The sequence below is a fragment of the Cebus imitator genome, unplaced genomic scaffold, assembly GCF_001604975.1.
Source record: "Cebus imitator isolate Cc_AM_T3 unplaced genomic scaffold, Cebus_imitator-1.0 Scaffold441, whole genome shotgun sequence".
Taxonomy (NCBI): Eukaryota; Metazoa; Chordata; class Mammalia; order Primates; family Cebidae; genus Cebus; species Cebus imitator.
Genome location: NW_016107756.1, coordinates 1,254,768 through 1,272,143, shown reverse-complemented (window position 1 = coordinate 1,272,143; position 17,376 = coordinate 1,254,768). Strand labels below are relative to the sequence as shown.

At 46.1% G+C, this 17,376-nt stretch overlaps 1 protein-coding gene across 4 annotated transcripts in view; it reads left to right on the top strand.

Annotated features, from left to right (window-relative positions):
• VPS53 (VPS53 subunit of GARP complex) overlaps positions 1-17,376 on the top strand; it is a 181,608-nt gene that overhangs the window by 63,126 nt on the left and 101,106 nt on the right. For 3 of the 4 annotated variants that reach the window (XM_017510590.2, XM_037732101.1, XM_037732100.1), the window contains exons 4-6: positions 1,039-1,125; positions 4,539-4,654; positions 6,533-6,652. In XM_017510590.2, coding sequence (XP_017366079.1) covers positions 1,039-1,125; positions 4,539-4,654; positions 6,533-6,652 — 323 coding nt within the window. Of the gene's footprint in view, positions 1-1,038; positions 1,126-4,538; positions 4,655-6,532; positions 6,653-17,376 lie in introns of those variants that run through there. The other variant, XM_037732103.1, reaches the window with a different exon arrangement.

The following is a 17,376-nucleotide window of genomic DNA, read 5'->3' as shown; positions in this document are numbered from 1 at the left end:
CTCATGCCTTGTACTGTAACTGCTGCAGGAATTCACAGTAGCACTTTAGCTATAGGTAGTCTTTAGTCACGGGACAGTCAGGTACATGTCGTCTACGCGTATGTGGCCTGCTCGCTCTCTCACAACTGCACTCACTACTTTCCCTCCTGGCAGAAGCTGCAGCGGGGTTGTAATACTTTTATTGTGTAGCATCCATCTTTGTAGGTTTTTATTTCAGTGGAAATACTGGGCTCACCATTAGCTTTCTGTTCGCTTTTTGAGACAGGGTCTTGCTCAGTCACCAGGCTGGAGTGCAGTGGCATGATCACGGTTCACTGCAGCCTTGACCTCCCAGGCTCAAGTAATCTTCCCACCTCAGTCTCCTGAATAGCTGGGACTACAGGCGTGCACCACCATGCCTGGCTAACTTTTTTTTTTCTTTTTTTGCAGAGACGGAGTCTCTCCATGTTGCCCAGGCTAGTCTTGAACTCCTGGGTTCAAGTCATCCTCCATTATCAGCCTCTGAAGTGCTGGGATTATAGGTGTGAGCCACTGTTAGCTTTAAACATTCCTTTCTAACTCGGTTGCATTGGTTTTCAAATGGGGTACTGTAAATGTCTTTAAGATTTGTTGCAGTTCTGGAGTCCCCATTCACTCTCCAGGTGTTTTGAATGCACAGCGTTCTGGAACTTCCAAGTCCAGAGCTTTCCCCTCGCCCCAGTTTAGAGCTATCTCTGTCCCTCTGTATGAGGCTTAGAAGGTAACTGCACAATTGTGCTTGCACACACCCACAGCCACACACAGAGATATACGCGTCCTATTGTTGTCAGCAACATGTACAGTAGTCACTGAGATAGAGGGGAATCATTTAGTTTTAAATTAAAACTTTGTGAGGCACATTGGTAAGAGTTCCGATTGCCTGTGTGCGGGAAACACAATGTTGGCATAAATACGATGAATCAAGAGAGCTTTATGGAAATTTTCTTTTGTGCCTGGAGTTGATTATGGTTCAGCTGTCTCAGGTTGGTTTTTGTTTTTCACGTATTTCTCTTACTCTAGGCACTTGAAGAGGCTCAGAAAGCTATCCAGCAACTCTTTGGCAAAATCAAAGATATCAAAGACAAAGCTGAAAAATCAGAGCAAATGGTGAGTTCTGGTTTCTTCCTAACTTTTTTGCAACAAAAGAGAGAAGTGAGCTGCTCATCCAGGCATTCTAATAATGGGCTTTTTCTCCCACTCCTGCAGCCACAGTCATCTGCATCTCTGAAGCAAGCCCCTGTCAATGCGTTCAGATCAATTCAAGGGGAGCTGCTTGCTGGACAGCAGTGATTCACCATCTCTGCTGCCCTGCCTTGGCAGCCCTGGTTTTAAATAGGCAACATTTTGTTTTTTTCTCTCCTTTCTCAAAAATAGTTTCCTAGTCATTGTGGATTCCTTTCTCTCTCTTCTTTTTAAAATTTTCAAGCTATCCCTCTGAAGTGGATTCCTTTCTCTAACATTTGTTCGTATCATGTATTTCTCAGTCAAGGTGTACAGTATGTCCCTTGGTAGGACACAGAGAATGTGGTCCTGGATCTGGGAGGAGGGATGTCTCCTGTGATCCGTGTGTGTGGCACACGGAGAATATGCTCCCAGATCTGTGAGGAGGGATGTCTCCTGCCCGTGATCCATGTGTGTAGAACACGGAGAATATGCTCCTGGATCTGGGAGGAGGGATGTCTCCTGCCTGTGATCCATGTGTGTAGAACACGGAGAATATGCTCCTGGATCTGTGAGATGTCTCCTGCCTGTGATCCATGTGTGTAGAACATGGAGAATATGCTCCTGGATCTGGGAGGAGGGATGTCTCCTGCCCGTGATCCATGTGTGTGGAACACGGAAAATATGCTCTGAGATCTGGCAGGAGGGATGCCTCCTGCCAGTGATCCATGTTTGTAGAACATGGAGAATACTCTCCCGGATCTGTGAGGAGGGATGTCTCCTGCCAGTGATCCATATGTGTGGAACACGGAGAATACGCTCCCGGATCTGTGAGGAGGGATGTTTCCTGCCAGTGATCCGTGTGTGTGGAACACGGAGAATACGCTCCCGGATCTGGGAGGAGGGATGTTTCCTGCCCGTGATCCGTGTGTGTGGCACACAGAGAATATGCTCCCATATCTGGGAAGAGGGATGTCTCCCGTGATCCTGTATGTGGTTTTGGGGGAATTCTCCCTTGACTAATTTGTGTCCCCCAGTGCTGTGTTCAAATGCTTGCCTTGAATTCCGAGAACCCAGCATTCACCCTTTCCTCCTCCATGGGAGGCACTGGGGAGTGCTAGAAATCCAGAGTTCACAATCTGACTAAATAATGTCCTGTCTCTCAGTTGTCTCAGAAGTTCAGTGTCTTCAACTGTAAAATGAGGATAATGGCACTTGCTTCACAGGGTTGTTGTGAGAATTAAAGGTATGGAGAGCACTGAGCCGAGTCCTAGCGACCTGATTCTGTGGTCCTTCCCCGAGGATGCACTATACTCAGCAGCACCCAGGCATCCTCGAAGCATGTTTCAGTGACAGTGTCCAGTCCTGCTTTCGCTTGAGGTTATTGCCTTTGCCGATGTCCTTGATGCTAGTCTGTATTCTGGACTTGCTTCCTCTTCCAGCTGAGGGGCTTTGCAGTGGCAGTTTGCTCCCTAGTTATTAGATGTCTCTCTTAAGGCAGTTCACTTTCCTGGTCAGTGCTTTGCTGAAGGGAGGAGACATCGGCGTGAGGGGAAAAGTGATCTTTGCTGAGCTCTTTTAGTGTACCAGCGCCGCGCTGGTTTCTTTGTACTGGCACGCTAAGATAGCCTTATAACAACCTTATGAACTAGATTTTATGATCATTATTATCTTTGCAAGTACCCATTTTATAGATTGAGAAAACAGACTTGGTGAGGCTGAGAAACCTGTCATAGGAGGCAGAGCTGGTGAGTGGTAGAGCTGGGACTCAGTCCCCGATCTGTCTGTCTCTCAAACCTGCCACTTCGTGTTCTGTCCTTTCTTGGCTGCTCATGGGCAACAGTTGAGGTGAATCAGCTATGGCATTCTCTTTTGCACATGGTCTCTTGTAGTTTGACCTGAGTACCCCTTGTGTGCCCTGCCTTTGAAGGCTTTGTTTAGGGAAAAATAAGTAGTTTGGTTTGCCTAGAGAAGCACAGGCTGTGGGACGGGGAGTGATGGGAGATCCTGGGAACAAAGAGACCAGTCAGCTGCAGTGCAGAGCAGTGAGGGACTGAACAAGGAAGAGAAAGAAAGGCAATAGGAAATGACACAGAAGAAGAGTTTTTAGGGCTTAATGACTTACTGATGCAGGGACTAGGAAGAGTCATAGAGGACTGTGACTTCGAACACGGTGGTTAAAGACCCCCAATGTGGCCGGGCACAGTGGCTCACACCTGTCATTCCGGCACTTTGGGAGGCAGAGGGGGGTGGATCACTTGAGGCCAGGAGTTCAAGACCAGCCTGGCCAACATGGCAAAATCCAAAAATGAGCATCCAAAAATGCATCTTGATGCATGCCTGTAATCCCAGGTACCCTGGAGACTGATGCAGAGAATTGCTTGCCTGGGAGATGGAGGCTGCAGTGAGCCTAGATCGCACGACTGCACTTCAACCTGGATGACAGAGGGAGACTCCATCTCAAAAAAAAAAAAAATAGATAAAGACCACTGATGTTAGGACTGAAGCTAAGAAACCCAGAAAGAGGTACAGAGGTTTTTTTGTAGGAAATAGGATGATGATCTCAGAGTTGGAAGTGGGTGATGAGATTACAGGGCCGGTCTTCTGTTTTCTATATCTAGTTTATTATACCGCTCCTGGCTGTTTTTTTCCCCCAAATTCAAGTATTTGGTAAAGTGGTAGGTTTCCCACTTGTCTGTTGAATATGCTTTCCTAGTGCCTGAAATACACTTGCATCCCCAGAGATAGTGTCTTTTCTCTTGGACCTGCTGAAACAACATTGTCAGGACCTTGTTCCCCAAATTGCCTTCTCACCCCTGAAGTCTGCTCTGCCCTCTTGGTACCTTACATGTTAAGCATGTGTTACTGGGGGTTATATTTCAGTCGTTTTGAGATTTGAGAGTAAGTCTTTTCTTTGCTGGAACCAGGCCATAGGCCCTAGTTCCATTAATAAAGACCGTCTGAGTACAGTGTACTGACTGGTGCGCAGCTTCAGCACCAGAAGGCAGCCTCTTCTCACCTCACTTAGGAGGAAATGCACTGTGCTCGCTGCCTCTGTCCTGTATGTTCAATACTGATTTGCTGTTTGGATCATTTCATTTGGGGCAAAAAATAAAGTTTATTTCATGCTCACAACTAAAGGTTTTATAACTCTGAGCAAAGTCCAGAGAGATGCCACATTACGTTTAAATGCCTGCTTGGAAGTTGTCTTGAAGTTGTTTTGATTTTGTATTGTGAGAATGTTTGCCAACCTGAGATTTTTCCCTGCTTCATCTGTATTAGTTTCTCATGGAGCTACTTGCAAAAGTGTTTACATCTTTCTTAATATTATTCCTTTCTTGTGGCTTTCCAATGTTTAGGTGAAAGAAATCACCCGTGATATTAAGCAGTTAGATCATGCGAAACGCCACCTGACCACCTCGATCACAACACTGAACCACCTGCACATGTTGGCAGGAGGCGTCGATTCCCTCGAGTAAGCAATGCCAGCTTTCTCTGCTGGGGCCACGGGAAATGTATCACGTAGAGAGAATGTACTGTGGGCTCACTGACTTCTCAGACAGGAAAGTCTTACCACCCTGCCCCACTTTCTGCAAATTGGCTTCAAGTGTTCAGTTACCATTTTTGCTTTGTGCCCTCTGGTGTTCACAACCTAACAAAGGCTGGCAGCCAGTCTGAAGGGGACCCGGGAAGGTGTTCAGAATGACTCCAGGAGTGTGGCTCATCTTCAGGTTCTCGCTCTGTACCATCAGGGCAGTGACTCAGACCTGTCATCACTCTCTGTGGCTTCTGCCTCGGCAGGCTTCCTGCTGTATTGGGCTGAGTTGCGCTGTCATGGAAGACACCATATGAGACAGGACTTTGAATCGTTCAGACCACTTCTTTTTTTTCAATCTACTTTTTGAAAAGTAACTTTCTGTTTGGCTTGTAGAGGGAATGGTACATGAGAACAGTAGGAAGAGTTGGTTATTTACTACAAAGAAGCAATCTAAAGCCTCTTTTACTGGCAAGATTCTGCCACTCCAGCTCACCTCTGTGGCCTCAGGGTGATTCCACGTGTTCGGGGAAAGTCTTCATAGAAACTGAGATACAGCATTCAACGTCCTGGGTGCGGGGAGTGGGAGAGTACCTTGAGGGAAAGAGGAGGAGGGGCAGGCCCCTTCCTGACCTCTGCTAGGCATTGTATGAGTTCCAGGGACCCTGGTCCACCCTCCTGTGAGCAGTGAGAGCAGCAGCCAGAAGGGGGGGGTGGTGAGCAGTCTCATTTGTTCCTTCCTCAAGTGGTCTGCATTGTCCACCAAACCATCGGACCAGGCAGTGGTAGCACCCTAACACCTTGGCTCAAACTGGATCCTTTTTCAGTACCTCTTAAGGAAAATAATAAATTACAAATTTAATTAAACAGCCCAACCCTAATGAAAAATTTAGATCTGATAGTTTATACTTCCTTCCTCCCTTTGTGTTACTTGATTTTATCAGCATCCTTTTATTTAAGCTTCATTAACCTTAGCAGTAGGGAAAGCAGAGGTCTGTGGCACAGAGATGCCTCAGAACCTACAGACTGGAGTTAATAGGTAAGGGCATGCCCTTTTTTTGCTGGGGTGTGGGGGTTGGAGGGCCTCACAGTGCTGGCTAGGCTGGAGTGCAGTGGCGCTATCTAGGCTAGCTGCAGCCTCCACTCCTGAGTTCAAGTGATTCCCCTGCCACAGCCTCCTGAGTAGCTGGGATTACAGGCATGTGCTACCATGCCCAGCTAATTTTTGTATTTTATTAGAGATGGAGGTTTCACCATGTTTGCCAGGCTGGTTTTGAACTCCTGACCTCGTGATTTGCCTGCCTCAGCCTCCCAAAGTGCTGCGATTAGAGGTGTGAGCCACCTCGCCTGCCCAGATGGGTTTGGTTTGCTCATAGGCTGTAATCCTCAGATGGTAACATCCCTACCCCTCTTCTCTGTCCAAAGCTTGCTAGTCCCATAATATCCAGCCCAAATTCTAAATCTATAGTCTTCCCAGATTCCCCTCCCCACACCTAATGAAAATTCATCACTCATGCATTCCTTTGTATCCACCATAGCACATAACTTGTCACTCTGTTTAGAACATGGTTCATCCTATTTGCTACTGGTTAGATGTGTACTTGACTCTCTCCCTTACTATGTGATGTCACCTAGAGGATTTGGACCATATCCTATACTTTTCCTCCCCCAGTGCACAGCATGTTACGTATTCAGTGCTCAGTGAATGTTGATTAAACTGAGTTGATGTCTGCTTTAGAGCTTGAGTAGGTTGTTCTGTATCTGTATCTTGTGTCCTTAGTGTTTTTCTAGACCTTTACACGTCTTATTTCCTTGCAGAGCCATGACCAGGCGAAGACAATATGGAGAAGTTGCTAATCTCCTTCAGGGTGTAATGAATGTCCTGGAGCACTTCCACAAGTACATGGGGATTCCACAGATCCGGCAGCTTTCTGAAAGGTAAGCTGTCACTGGATGAAATGATCTCGCTGTCAGAAAAGGACCTGGAGCTCTGAAGTGCTTAAGCACTTAGCTCAGCACGTTCACTGCAGAATCTTACTGTATGAAGGAACCTCAGATGCTGCCTGATCTAACTGTGTGGTGCAGGTGTCCCCCGACAACACCCCTCACCATGTCTTCTGCAGCTGCCTATGTTAGAGAGTTACAGTTGTCCCCATTTGTGAGAGAAACTGTTCCAGTTTCTCTATTTCTTTGTGACACACCAGCATAAAACTTAGTAGCTTAAAACATTAATTGTTTTGCACATATAATTTGGCCTGGCTCTGGGGATCAGCTGATTCTGCTCCATGCAGAGCCGAGGCAGCTCAAGAGGGGAACTGGAGAATGCACTGGCTGGCTCTCATGGCTGGCAGGTTGGTGCTTGCTGTCAGCTGGGAGCTCAGCCAGGCTGTGGGCTCTCATGGCTGGCAGGTTGGTGCTTGCTGTCCGCTGGGAGTTCAGCCAGGCTGTGGGCTCTCATGGCTGGCAGGTTGGTGCTTGCTGTCAGCTGGGAGTTCAGCCAGGCTGTGGGCTCTCATGGCTGGCAGGTTGGTGCTTGCTCTCAGCTGGGAGCTCAGCCAGGCTGTGGGCTGGGATCTGTTGTTGTCTTCCATGAGCTGCTTAGACTTCCTCGTGGTAAGGTAGCTGGTTCCAAGAATGAGCATCCCAAGAGAACCAAGCCTTGGAAATTTCATAGCATCATTTCTTCCATGGTCACAAGCCTGCTAAGATTCAAGAGGAAGGAACATAGTCTTCTCCCACCCCGCTAATGGGAGGAATGTCAAAGTCATGTTGTTACAAAAAGCATGTGGGATGGGGTAGATTGCTGTGGCAGTCTTTAGAAAATACAGTGGCTCATGCCTGTAATCCTAGCACTTTGGGAGGCTAAGGCAGGTGGATCACCTGAGGTCTGGAGTTTGAGACCAGCCTGGCTAACATGGTGAAACCCTATCTCTACTAAAAATATAAAAAATTAGCTGGGCATGGTGGTGTGTACCTGTAGTCACAACTACTCGGGAGGGAGGCTGAGACAGGAGAATTGCTTGAACCTGGGAGGTAGAGGTTGCGGTGAGCCGAGATCATGCCATTGCACTCCAGCCTGGGTGACAGAGCGAGACTCCATCTCAAAAAAAAGAAAAGAAAGAAAATATGGTGAGCCACTGAAACTTCAGATATGATAAAAAGATGACTTTCTCTCCAACCTTATTCTTTCCTTCTTATTGCTGTTGAGTTTTAATCCCAGATTCAGATCCAGTGGAAAGGAATATAGTTACTCAGAGAGAAGGAAGATGAGGATTCTAAAGGAGGATGAGTAGTTGACTCAGTGCCTTTTCTATTGGAAGTCGGGACAGGTAGAACACTGAAAAGGCAGAGACCATCACAGTTGCAGCTAACCTTGCAGCAAAGAAGAAATGAAGGGGTTGTTACTTAGCAGCAGCCATCATTTTTGATGCCTTTTTAATAAGATCTGACTGCTACAGGCTTCTTTGTTTTCCTTAAGTTTCCCTATCTGTAATTATGTAAGAAATACACATAAACTTTTTAAAAATAGAGACACGGTCTCACTTTGTCACTCAGGATGGAGTGTAGTGGCACAGTTATTGCTCACTGCAGCTTGGAGAGCTCCTGGGCTCAACTGATCCTCCCGCCGCAGTTTCCCAAGTGGCTGGGACTACAGGCACACAGTACCACATCTGACTAATTCTGTTACCTTTTTGTAGAGACAGGGTCTCGCTCAGTGGCCCAGGCTGGTCTTGGGCTCCCAGAGCACTGGGGTTACGGGCATGAGCCACTGCAACTGGCTCCACGTTTTCTCTTGTTTAAAAAGGTCAAATAGGCCGGGCGCGGTGGCTCAAGCCTGTAATCCCAGCACTTTGGGAGGCCGAGGCGGGTGGATCACGAGTTCAAGAGATCGAGACCATCCTGGTCAACATGGTGAAACCCCGTCTCTACTAAAAATACAAAAAATTAGCTGGGCATGGTGGCGTGTGCCTGTAGTCCCAGCTACTCAGGAGGCTGAGGCAGGAGAATTGCCTGAACCCAGGAGGCGGAGGTTGCGGTGAGTCGAGATCGCGCCATTGCACTCCAGCCTGGGTAACAAGAGCGAAGCTCCGTCTCAAAAAAAAAAAAAAAAAACGGTCAAATATATATACAGATGAATCCTAGTTCTCTTTAGCTAGACCTCAGAATCCCACTGTTCTCCCCAGGGGTTTTCAGTGTTACCAGTTTAATGGATATTGCTCCAAATTTTTATGTGTGTATTTACATAAATCTGTAATTTCAGTTAATAGTTTTGTTTTAAGTAAATGGTTTCTTACCTTATACTTTGTTCTAAAAACTGCTTTTTGTTTTCAACATGTATTTTAGATGCTTTTTTTTTCATATCAGTAATGTATAGACCTGCTTCATTCTCTGGAGCTAATGCACAGAATTCCATAGAATAACATACCACAGATTATTGAACCATTTTGCTAGATAGAATCCCATAGAATAACGTAGCACAGAATATTGAACCATTTTGATAGAATCCCATAGAATAACATAGCACAGATTATTGAACCATTTTGATAGCATTGTGTTGCTTGTTTCTGATTTTTAAAATATGCCCCCTTTTGTACATATGCAAGTATTTCTCTAGGACAGATTCCAGGTTTATATACATTTAAAATTTTAGTAACTACTGCCCATTTGCCCTCCAGCAAAGCTTTGTATACTTGTAGTATGAGAGTACCATTTCCCCATACCCTCAACAACACTTGGTACTGTTCTTCATTTTTATCTATCTGATGGTTGAAAATGGTATCCAGTTCCTTTGATTTTCACTTCCCTTATAGATTAGTAAAACTAGATTAGTAAGATCAGTTTTTTGGGTTTTTTTTTAGGCAGAGTCTTGCTCTGTTGCCCAGGCTGGAGTGCAGTGGCGCAATCATAGCTCCCTGCAACCTGGAACTCCTGAGCTCCAGCAATTCTCCTGCCTTCACCTCCTGAGTAGCTGGGACCACAGGTAAATACCACCATGCCTGGCTAATTTTTAAAACTTTTTTGTAGAAGCGGGGTCTTCCTGCATTGCCAAGGTCTTGAACTCCTGGGCTCAAGCATTCCTTCTACCTCATCTTCCCAAAGTGCTGGGATTATAGGCATGAGCCATTGTACCTACCCCCAGTTGTATTCTTTTTTTTTTTTTTTTTGAGATGGAGTTTCGCTCTTGTTACCCAGGCTGGAGTGCAATGGCGCGATCTGAGCTTACCGCAACCTCCATCTCCTGGGTTCAGGCAATTCTCCTGCCTCAGCCTCCCGAGTAGCCAGGACTACAGGCACGCGCCACCATGCCCAGCTAATTTTTTGTATTTTTAGTAGAGACGAGGTTTCACCATGTTGACTAGGATGGTCTCAATCTGTTGACCTTGTGATCCACCCGCCTCGGCCTCCCAAAGTGCTGGGATTATAGGTGTGAGCCACCGCGCCCGGCCCCACAGTTGTATTCTTAAAGATTCATGAGTTTCTTATATTCTAAGAAACTATTCTCTCTTATTCCTTTGAGTAGTCTCTACAGCTTGGTCTGTGCATTCTCTCCTTGTGGAATTCTTGTTACATGAACATTGAAACTTCTAGATCTGCTGCCGTGTCTCTTAATTTTTCTTTCATGCTTTCTGTCTGTCCTTTTGAACTGCTTTCTGTGAAAGAATTCCTCGACCCAATCTTCCTTTTTAAATTTATTTTTCACTTGCGTCAATTCTGCTATTTGGCCCACCTGTTGAATTTCTATTTTGACAGTCCAGCCTTCTAATTTGTAGCATATCTAGCTGATTATTTTTTCTTGGGCATAATGTTCTCATATATCTCCCACGAAATAGAAATTACGTGTATATAGCTCTGGGTTTCCTGTTCCGTTTGTCTGTCCTCCAGGGTAAGGTCTTCAGTTTCCTCAGCGTAGCAACTCTCTCTTTAGTATTTCTCAAATGTTTGTTGATTCTTAGCTGAAAGCTCATTCATTTTTTAATCTATTTTTTGAGACCAAGTCTCACTCCATCACCCAGGCTGGAGTGCAGTGGCGAAATCTTGGCTCACTGCAACCTCTGCCTCCTGGTTTCAAGCGATTCTCCTGCCTTAGCCTCCTAGTAGCTGGGATTCCAGGTGCCCACCACCACACCCAGCTAATATTTGTATTTTTAGTAGAGATGGCGTTTCACCATGTTGGCCAGGCCAATCTGGAACTCCTGACGTCAAGTGATCCACTTGCCTTCGCCTCCCAAAGTGCTGGAATGACAGGTGTGAGCCACCATGCCCGGCCCTGTCTTTATTTTTGACATTTCTCTTTTAGTCTGATCAAGAATGCTCTTTTACTGCTACCTGCTAGTGGGCAAGCAGTGGGAAGTCCTGCTTGGCTAAGTGTATCACAGACGGCTCTTCCCCAGTGAGGGGGGCAAGACCTGGGGAAACCTGCCAGGTGGGTGTCCCAGCTACTGCTCTAGGTTTCGAGGCTCCCTGGTTTTCTTGGGTGTTGGCTGCCTCTCTGGCGACTGCTGAAGTTCTTAGACCCCGAGGCCCACACCTGACACCTGACCTGAGCATGCACAGTGAGAACGCACACACACACACCGCTGACTTACTCCTGCTGCAGGAGACAGTGTGCCCGCCGGCAGTGGACCCGGGGGCCCATCCTGCTCCTGTATCATGTCTTTCATTTCTGACAAGCATTTTGGGCAGTGATTTTCTTTAATCCCTCATACAGGAAGTGCTCAAGCTTCTAGTCTATCACTTTTCTTGCCTGGATTTAGATTTTATTTTTATTATTTCTAGGGCTCTGGGGTAGGAATGGAAGGTTGCAGCATGTGCTGCTTGTACCATCTTGTAGTGGAAATGCCAAAGAACTATTTGGGAATGTTGGAGCATAGCTTGGCAGAGTGCTGGGGAAGTCACCACCCTTTCCTCGTCTTTGCTGACCCTCACACCTAGAGCTGGCTGATCGTCTTATCAGACCAGGCTGTGAAGCAGCCAAGCAGGCCGACGAGCAGGACTTCAGGAGCTGTGAGAAGGAAGGAGCTTGCATGGAGCAGGCAGATTTGCTGTCAGCGGATGGGGGAGGAGGAGGAGGAAGGCAGTACATCCTGCCCCTACTCTCAGGATGATTCAGAGTTGATCTCTTTTTCACATTCATTTGTTCTTTTTTCATTTACGTGATACATATTTACTCTGCATATATCCTAGGCCCTGTGCTAGGGCACCAAAGGCACAAAGATAAGAAATACACACTCTTTGCCTTCAGAGAATTCAACATTTTTTTGTATGGAGAAGAAAGACGCTAAAGCAAGTTTCAGCGTAACACAGATGCAACAAGACTGGCGTATACTGTGCAAGGTGTAGCAGGATCTCAGAAGAGGAACTGATAGGCTGAAGCATGGGCTGAGGATAGGGGTAATGGACAAATTCACTTTCAATCTGAATGTTAAAAGAATGAGTGGGATCTTACCAGTAAACAGGGAGAAGGAAGAGGGGGTCTCATGAATCTCACGGAGTTTGGAGGCAGCAGAGGGAGATAAGGCTGCACAGCTAGATAGGGTCGGGTTTACACGCCTCACTAGGGAACTTAGTCTTTGTTTTCTAGACAGTGAAAGTTTTTAAGCAGGGAGGGTCATGATCTCACTTGTATTTTGTAAAAGTCTGGTGAATTATAGAGGTACAAGAGACTGGACATTAGGAGTATGTTCTGGATTAGAAAAGATGAGACCCTTATAAGGCAGTGGCCATGCAGTCACAGTTGCGTGTGGGAGCTGGTCACTGGTCGCTGGCAAAGGAGGGTGTTCTGCCTGGCAGGAAAACGACAGAACTCAATTTTATTTGGTAGAAACCAGTGTAGGGATTTGTTAACCTACGTGTGAGACCTAATTCTAAAACTCTTGGAAGAAAACAGAGCAAATCTTCACAGCACTGAACTTGGCAGCAGTTTCTTGGATATGACACCGAAGTCCTAGGCAACAAAAGAAAAAAATAGGTAAATTGGACTTTATGAAAAATTGTACATCAAAAGACACTATCAGCAGGGTAAAATGGCAACACACAATGGGAAAAATATTTCTAAATCATTTATCTGATGAGGGATTAATATCTAGACTATATAAATAATTGCTAAAAATTAACAACAAAAAGCCAAACAACTTAATTAAAAAATGAGGAAAGGACTTGAGTAAGCATTTCTCCAAAGAAGGTAGTCAATGGCCAGTAAACATGAAAAGATGCCCCGTGAGGGCGTGAGGTGATACTGCACTGCGGTTTAGCTTGATGTAGTCCCACTTGTTTATTTTCGCTTTTGCTGCCTGTACTTTTGGGTGGGCTCTTCACTTTTCAACATGTTTCCAAAGAGGTAGTTTTAAAAATTTGAAGAAACTTTATAATCACTGGTATAATCACATTCCCTTAAAAAGAGAAAATCCAACATTCTATGAATAGATTTCAGTGCTCCAAACATTCATCATCATGTAGAGTTGCTGCAAACACAAGAGGATTTACTTTTCTTTTAGTTCATTTCACAGTCTCTATTTGCAATAATTTTTTGTAGGTTAATACAAAATAATGTATTATTAGGTAACACTAAAAAGCCGGGATGGTGGTTCATGCCTGTAATCCCAGCACTTTGGGAGGCTGAGACAGGTGCATAGCTTGAGCTCAGGAGCTCAAGACCAGCCTGGGCAACATGGTGAAACCCTGTCTCTAACAAAAATACAAAAAGTGAGCCAGGTGTGGTGGGGTGTGCTTGTGGTTCTAGTTACTTGGGAGCTGAAGTGGGAGGATGCAGTGAGCTGAGATTGCACCACTGCACTCTAGCCTGGGCAAGAGAGCAGACTCATCTCAGGAAAAAAAAAAAAAAAAGTAACACTAAAAAGAGCAGAAGAGGAGACAGCTTGTTTTCAGTGCTTGACTAGAATTATTTTTTCAAGAGATACTAAAAGTTTGAGGAAAGTCCAGACTTCTTATTTTTAGCATCCTTTCTGGTGGATTTTCTTCCCTTATGTTTACGTGGTGATGGTAGAACCATCTGGAAATGATAGAACTAGCTATTTGTTTTGAGGGGCAGGAGATGGCAGGCGAGTTACTACCCTCTGCATTGCTTCAGTTTCTCTCATTTACTGTCTTGCTGTCTGTAAATTGTAGAAGTCATGGGAGAAGTTGTGTTCTGAAATCTTCGTCTGTACATTTGAAATGTGAAGTTCATGAGCCTTGATTCGAACATAGCCCATTCATCCAACTAGCCTTCTGGTAAATGCTTACATGCTTAATGTAGCATTGAAGGAAAGATTTTTTTCTTTAGTATCTTTATGTTTCATATCCTCCTGGCCTAAGCATGTCTGTGAAAGTGAATGTTTTTAGTCATCAGTTAATATTTCCCAACAAAGAATGGAAGATAGTGACATTCTCTTGAAAACCATGAAACTCTTGAACTAAAATTTCTAACCTCTTGTAAATGTGAGGAAGGCTTGGCAGGTCTCATGGTGCAGTGAAAAAAGAACACCTGGGAATGGACAGGCTGCCAAGCTCACTGACTTCAGTGAGCTCTTTCTGGGCCTCGTCCTTTCCCAGTGTGAGTGCTGTCACTGGTGATCTCAGTTTCCCAGTGCGAGCGCCGTCCCCGGTGACCTGAGTTTCCCATTGTGAGCGCCGTCCCCGGTGACCTCGGTTTCCCAGTGTGAGCACCGTCCCCAGTGACCTCAGTTTCCCAGTGTGAGCGCCATCCCCGGTGATCTCGGTTTCCCAGTGTGAGTGCTGTCCCTGGTGATCTCAGTTTCCCAATGTGAGCGCCGTCCCTGGTGATTCCACAGTGTCTCACTGGCTCAATGAAGATGCTAGGCTGAGATTCTTTATGGTGCCCTTGTAGAACTGTAGCATCTGCTTAATTAACCTGCTGTTTAGAAGAGACTGTGTTTTTGGGAAGTCAGTATATTGATTTGGGAACTATTTGGGATGTTTTCTTTGGGACTGTCACTCACAAGGTAACCAAAGTGTCAGGGTTACTTTATCCACAGGTACCTAAACAATGTTGATAATTTGCTGTCTTGTCTGCTGCTGCCCCTTGGGAAAAGCTGAGAATACCTTTAGGAAAAGGCGCCTTTGAACAGCTCTGCAGTCATGTGGCATAGAGGATGCTAGAAGCCATTGGGTTTACTTTCCTTCCTGGGCAGCACGGTGACTCTTTTGTTTCTGAAGAGTGACCAGTTTCGGGTTCTGCCATGCAACAGGCTGAACTTATTTGGATGCCAGGGGAATCTTTGTTTCCCTGTTCTCTGTGAGTTGTAGGTTGACTTTCACAAGAATGACTAGGAAATCAGCTGGGCATGGTGGCTCACACCTATGATTCTAGCACTTTGGGAGGCCGAAATGGGCAGATCGCTTGAGTCCAGGAGTTTGAGACTAGCCTGGGCAACATGGCAAAAAACTCCATCTGTACAAAAAATAGAAGAATTAGCTGGGCGTGGAGGTGCACATCTATAGTCCCAGCTACTCAGGAGGCTGAGAGAAGGGAGGATCGCTTGAGCCCTGGAGGTTGAGGCTGCAGTGAGCCTTGATTGCACCACTGTACCCCAGTCTGCGTACAGTGGTGCAGTCAAGGCTCACTGCAGCCTCAGCCTCCAGGTTCCTAGCCATTCCTTTATTTACTAGGAAATCTTGGTGGTTCAGCACACATATTTGCTCTGCTGACAGTTACCAGTTGAGGTACCTCTTTATAGTAGGAACTTTTCATGTTTAGAAGAGGACAGAGTTTAAAAGAATGAAGCTAAAGATATAGTCTTTTAAGTCTGTTGACTTCTTTCTAGTGTACTGTTTAAGTAATTGATTATAAGGACTACAATTCACGTCTTACCCTAAAAATGCAAGGGATTGAGGTTTGGGTCTATAGAGACTATCAGCGATGTCTGTAAGGGAATAGTTGGATCTTTCATCCGGGTCATTGATAGCCACTTCAAAAACTGCTGTTGGAAACATTGGCATTTATATGCAGAGGCATATCCTTCTGCTCCAGGATTAAGCATACCTCTAACCCAGAGCCACCTGTAAAGTCAGCTAACACTGTAAGATGGTTGTTGTGGAATAATCAGTACTGGTGAGGATACAGAATCATCTTGTATGGGCCGCCAGCCCCACCCTCCTATTTCACAGCTGTTGCAAGTTGTGACCCACAGAGAGGAAGTGACGGGATTACCTAGCTCACTGTAACTTAGCCGGGTCTAGTCTGTCTCAAGAGGTGACTTTGAAGATGAGGACCATGGCAAGGAGGCCTACAAATCACAGACTGGGAATTTTTCCTCTTTTTTTGCCTGGTGATACCAAGTGCCATCATAGGCCCTGGTTCTCCTTTCTGCCACTCTGGTGACTCCTTTCGGAGTCAGCAAGAATACGGAGTAGGGAATAGCTTGGGCCACAGGCAGAGCCAAGCCCATCAGTGTCACTGAGATGGTCAGTAGCCCTGAGAATGTGACTGAGTGCTCTGGCAGGGCGGTGCGGGGTGGTCCTTACCCTCAGGAGTCCCTGTGGCTTAGCAGGGAACGGGTGCTGTCTGTGTGCTTCCATGAAGAGGGCAGGAGCAGAGGGGCCTGAGCCTCTGGAAGCGGTCTTGGGACCTGGCACCATAGGAGACTGTGTGCTGGTTCATGACGTGGGAGTCACAGGATGCTCAGAGGTGCCATTTTATTCTTTTCTCCCATGTCAAAGTTCACACTCGGGGAATGTTTCCCATTGCCTGAGGGGCAGCTCTAGATGAATTGCCCTGGTTCTGAATGGAGGTGGGGGCAGTTCCAGTAATAGCCTCATCTGGGCCATTTCTGGCCCCCTTGAGAACTGACTAAAAAGGCTACAAACCAACCTATAAGAGTGGTTTACAAAGTTCTGAAGATACTGGAAAAACCTTGGAAAGTATTTGGAATAAGGTGTAATTATAACCATGCCACAGAAAAACAGACTTTTTTGGGTCGTGCCTATCCCCTCATTCGAAAAAAACATCTCAGCAGTTGCCAGACACTCCTTAGTAGCCAAAGAAATTGTGGTTTTGAGCTGTTCGCTCTTTCTAGAAACTTCATAACATTAATTCTGAAGGAACAGGGTAGAGACCAAGAGTGGAAGTGTGCTCTTCAGTGATACTTATAGCAAGCAGACAGTTATTTGCCTCAGGCTTAGGAAGTCCGGTGGGGCCAGAGAGTCTCGTGCCACTCCAGCTCTGCAAGGCTGGTCTGGCGGTGCAGGGCGGCCACCTACGTCGGGCAGCTGGTGGGGGACGCAGAGAGGGTGGGATCAACTGCAGGGCGGGATCCTGGCTGCTGCTTTCTGCTCTTGCATTCCAGTGGACAAACAGTTCTTGAGCTCCTAGTGTACACGCAGCCACTAGGCCTGAGCCTCCCCCTTCTAACTGGTTTTCCCCGCAGTTCCGTTTTCATACTCACAAACTTCTGAACCTGAGTTGTCATTCAGTGGCCCTCACTTTCCTTTAGCAGTTCATTTTGTCACTTGGCTCTTTGTTTTTGTTTGTAGAAAACATTCTTTTCACTCATTTGTTTAAAAACTTAGGAGCAGGCCGGGCGCTGTGGCTCACGCCTATAATCCCAGCACTTTGGGAGGCCGAGGCGGGTGGATCACGAGGTCAAGAGATCGAGACCATCCTGGTCAACATGGTGAAACCCCGTCTCTACTAAAACTACAAA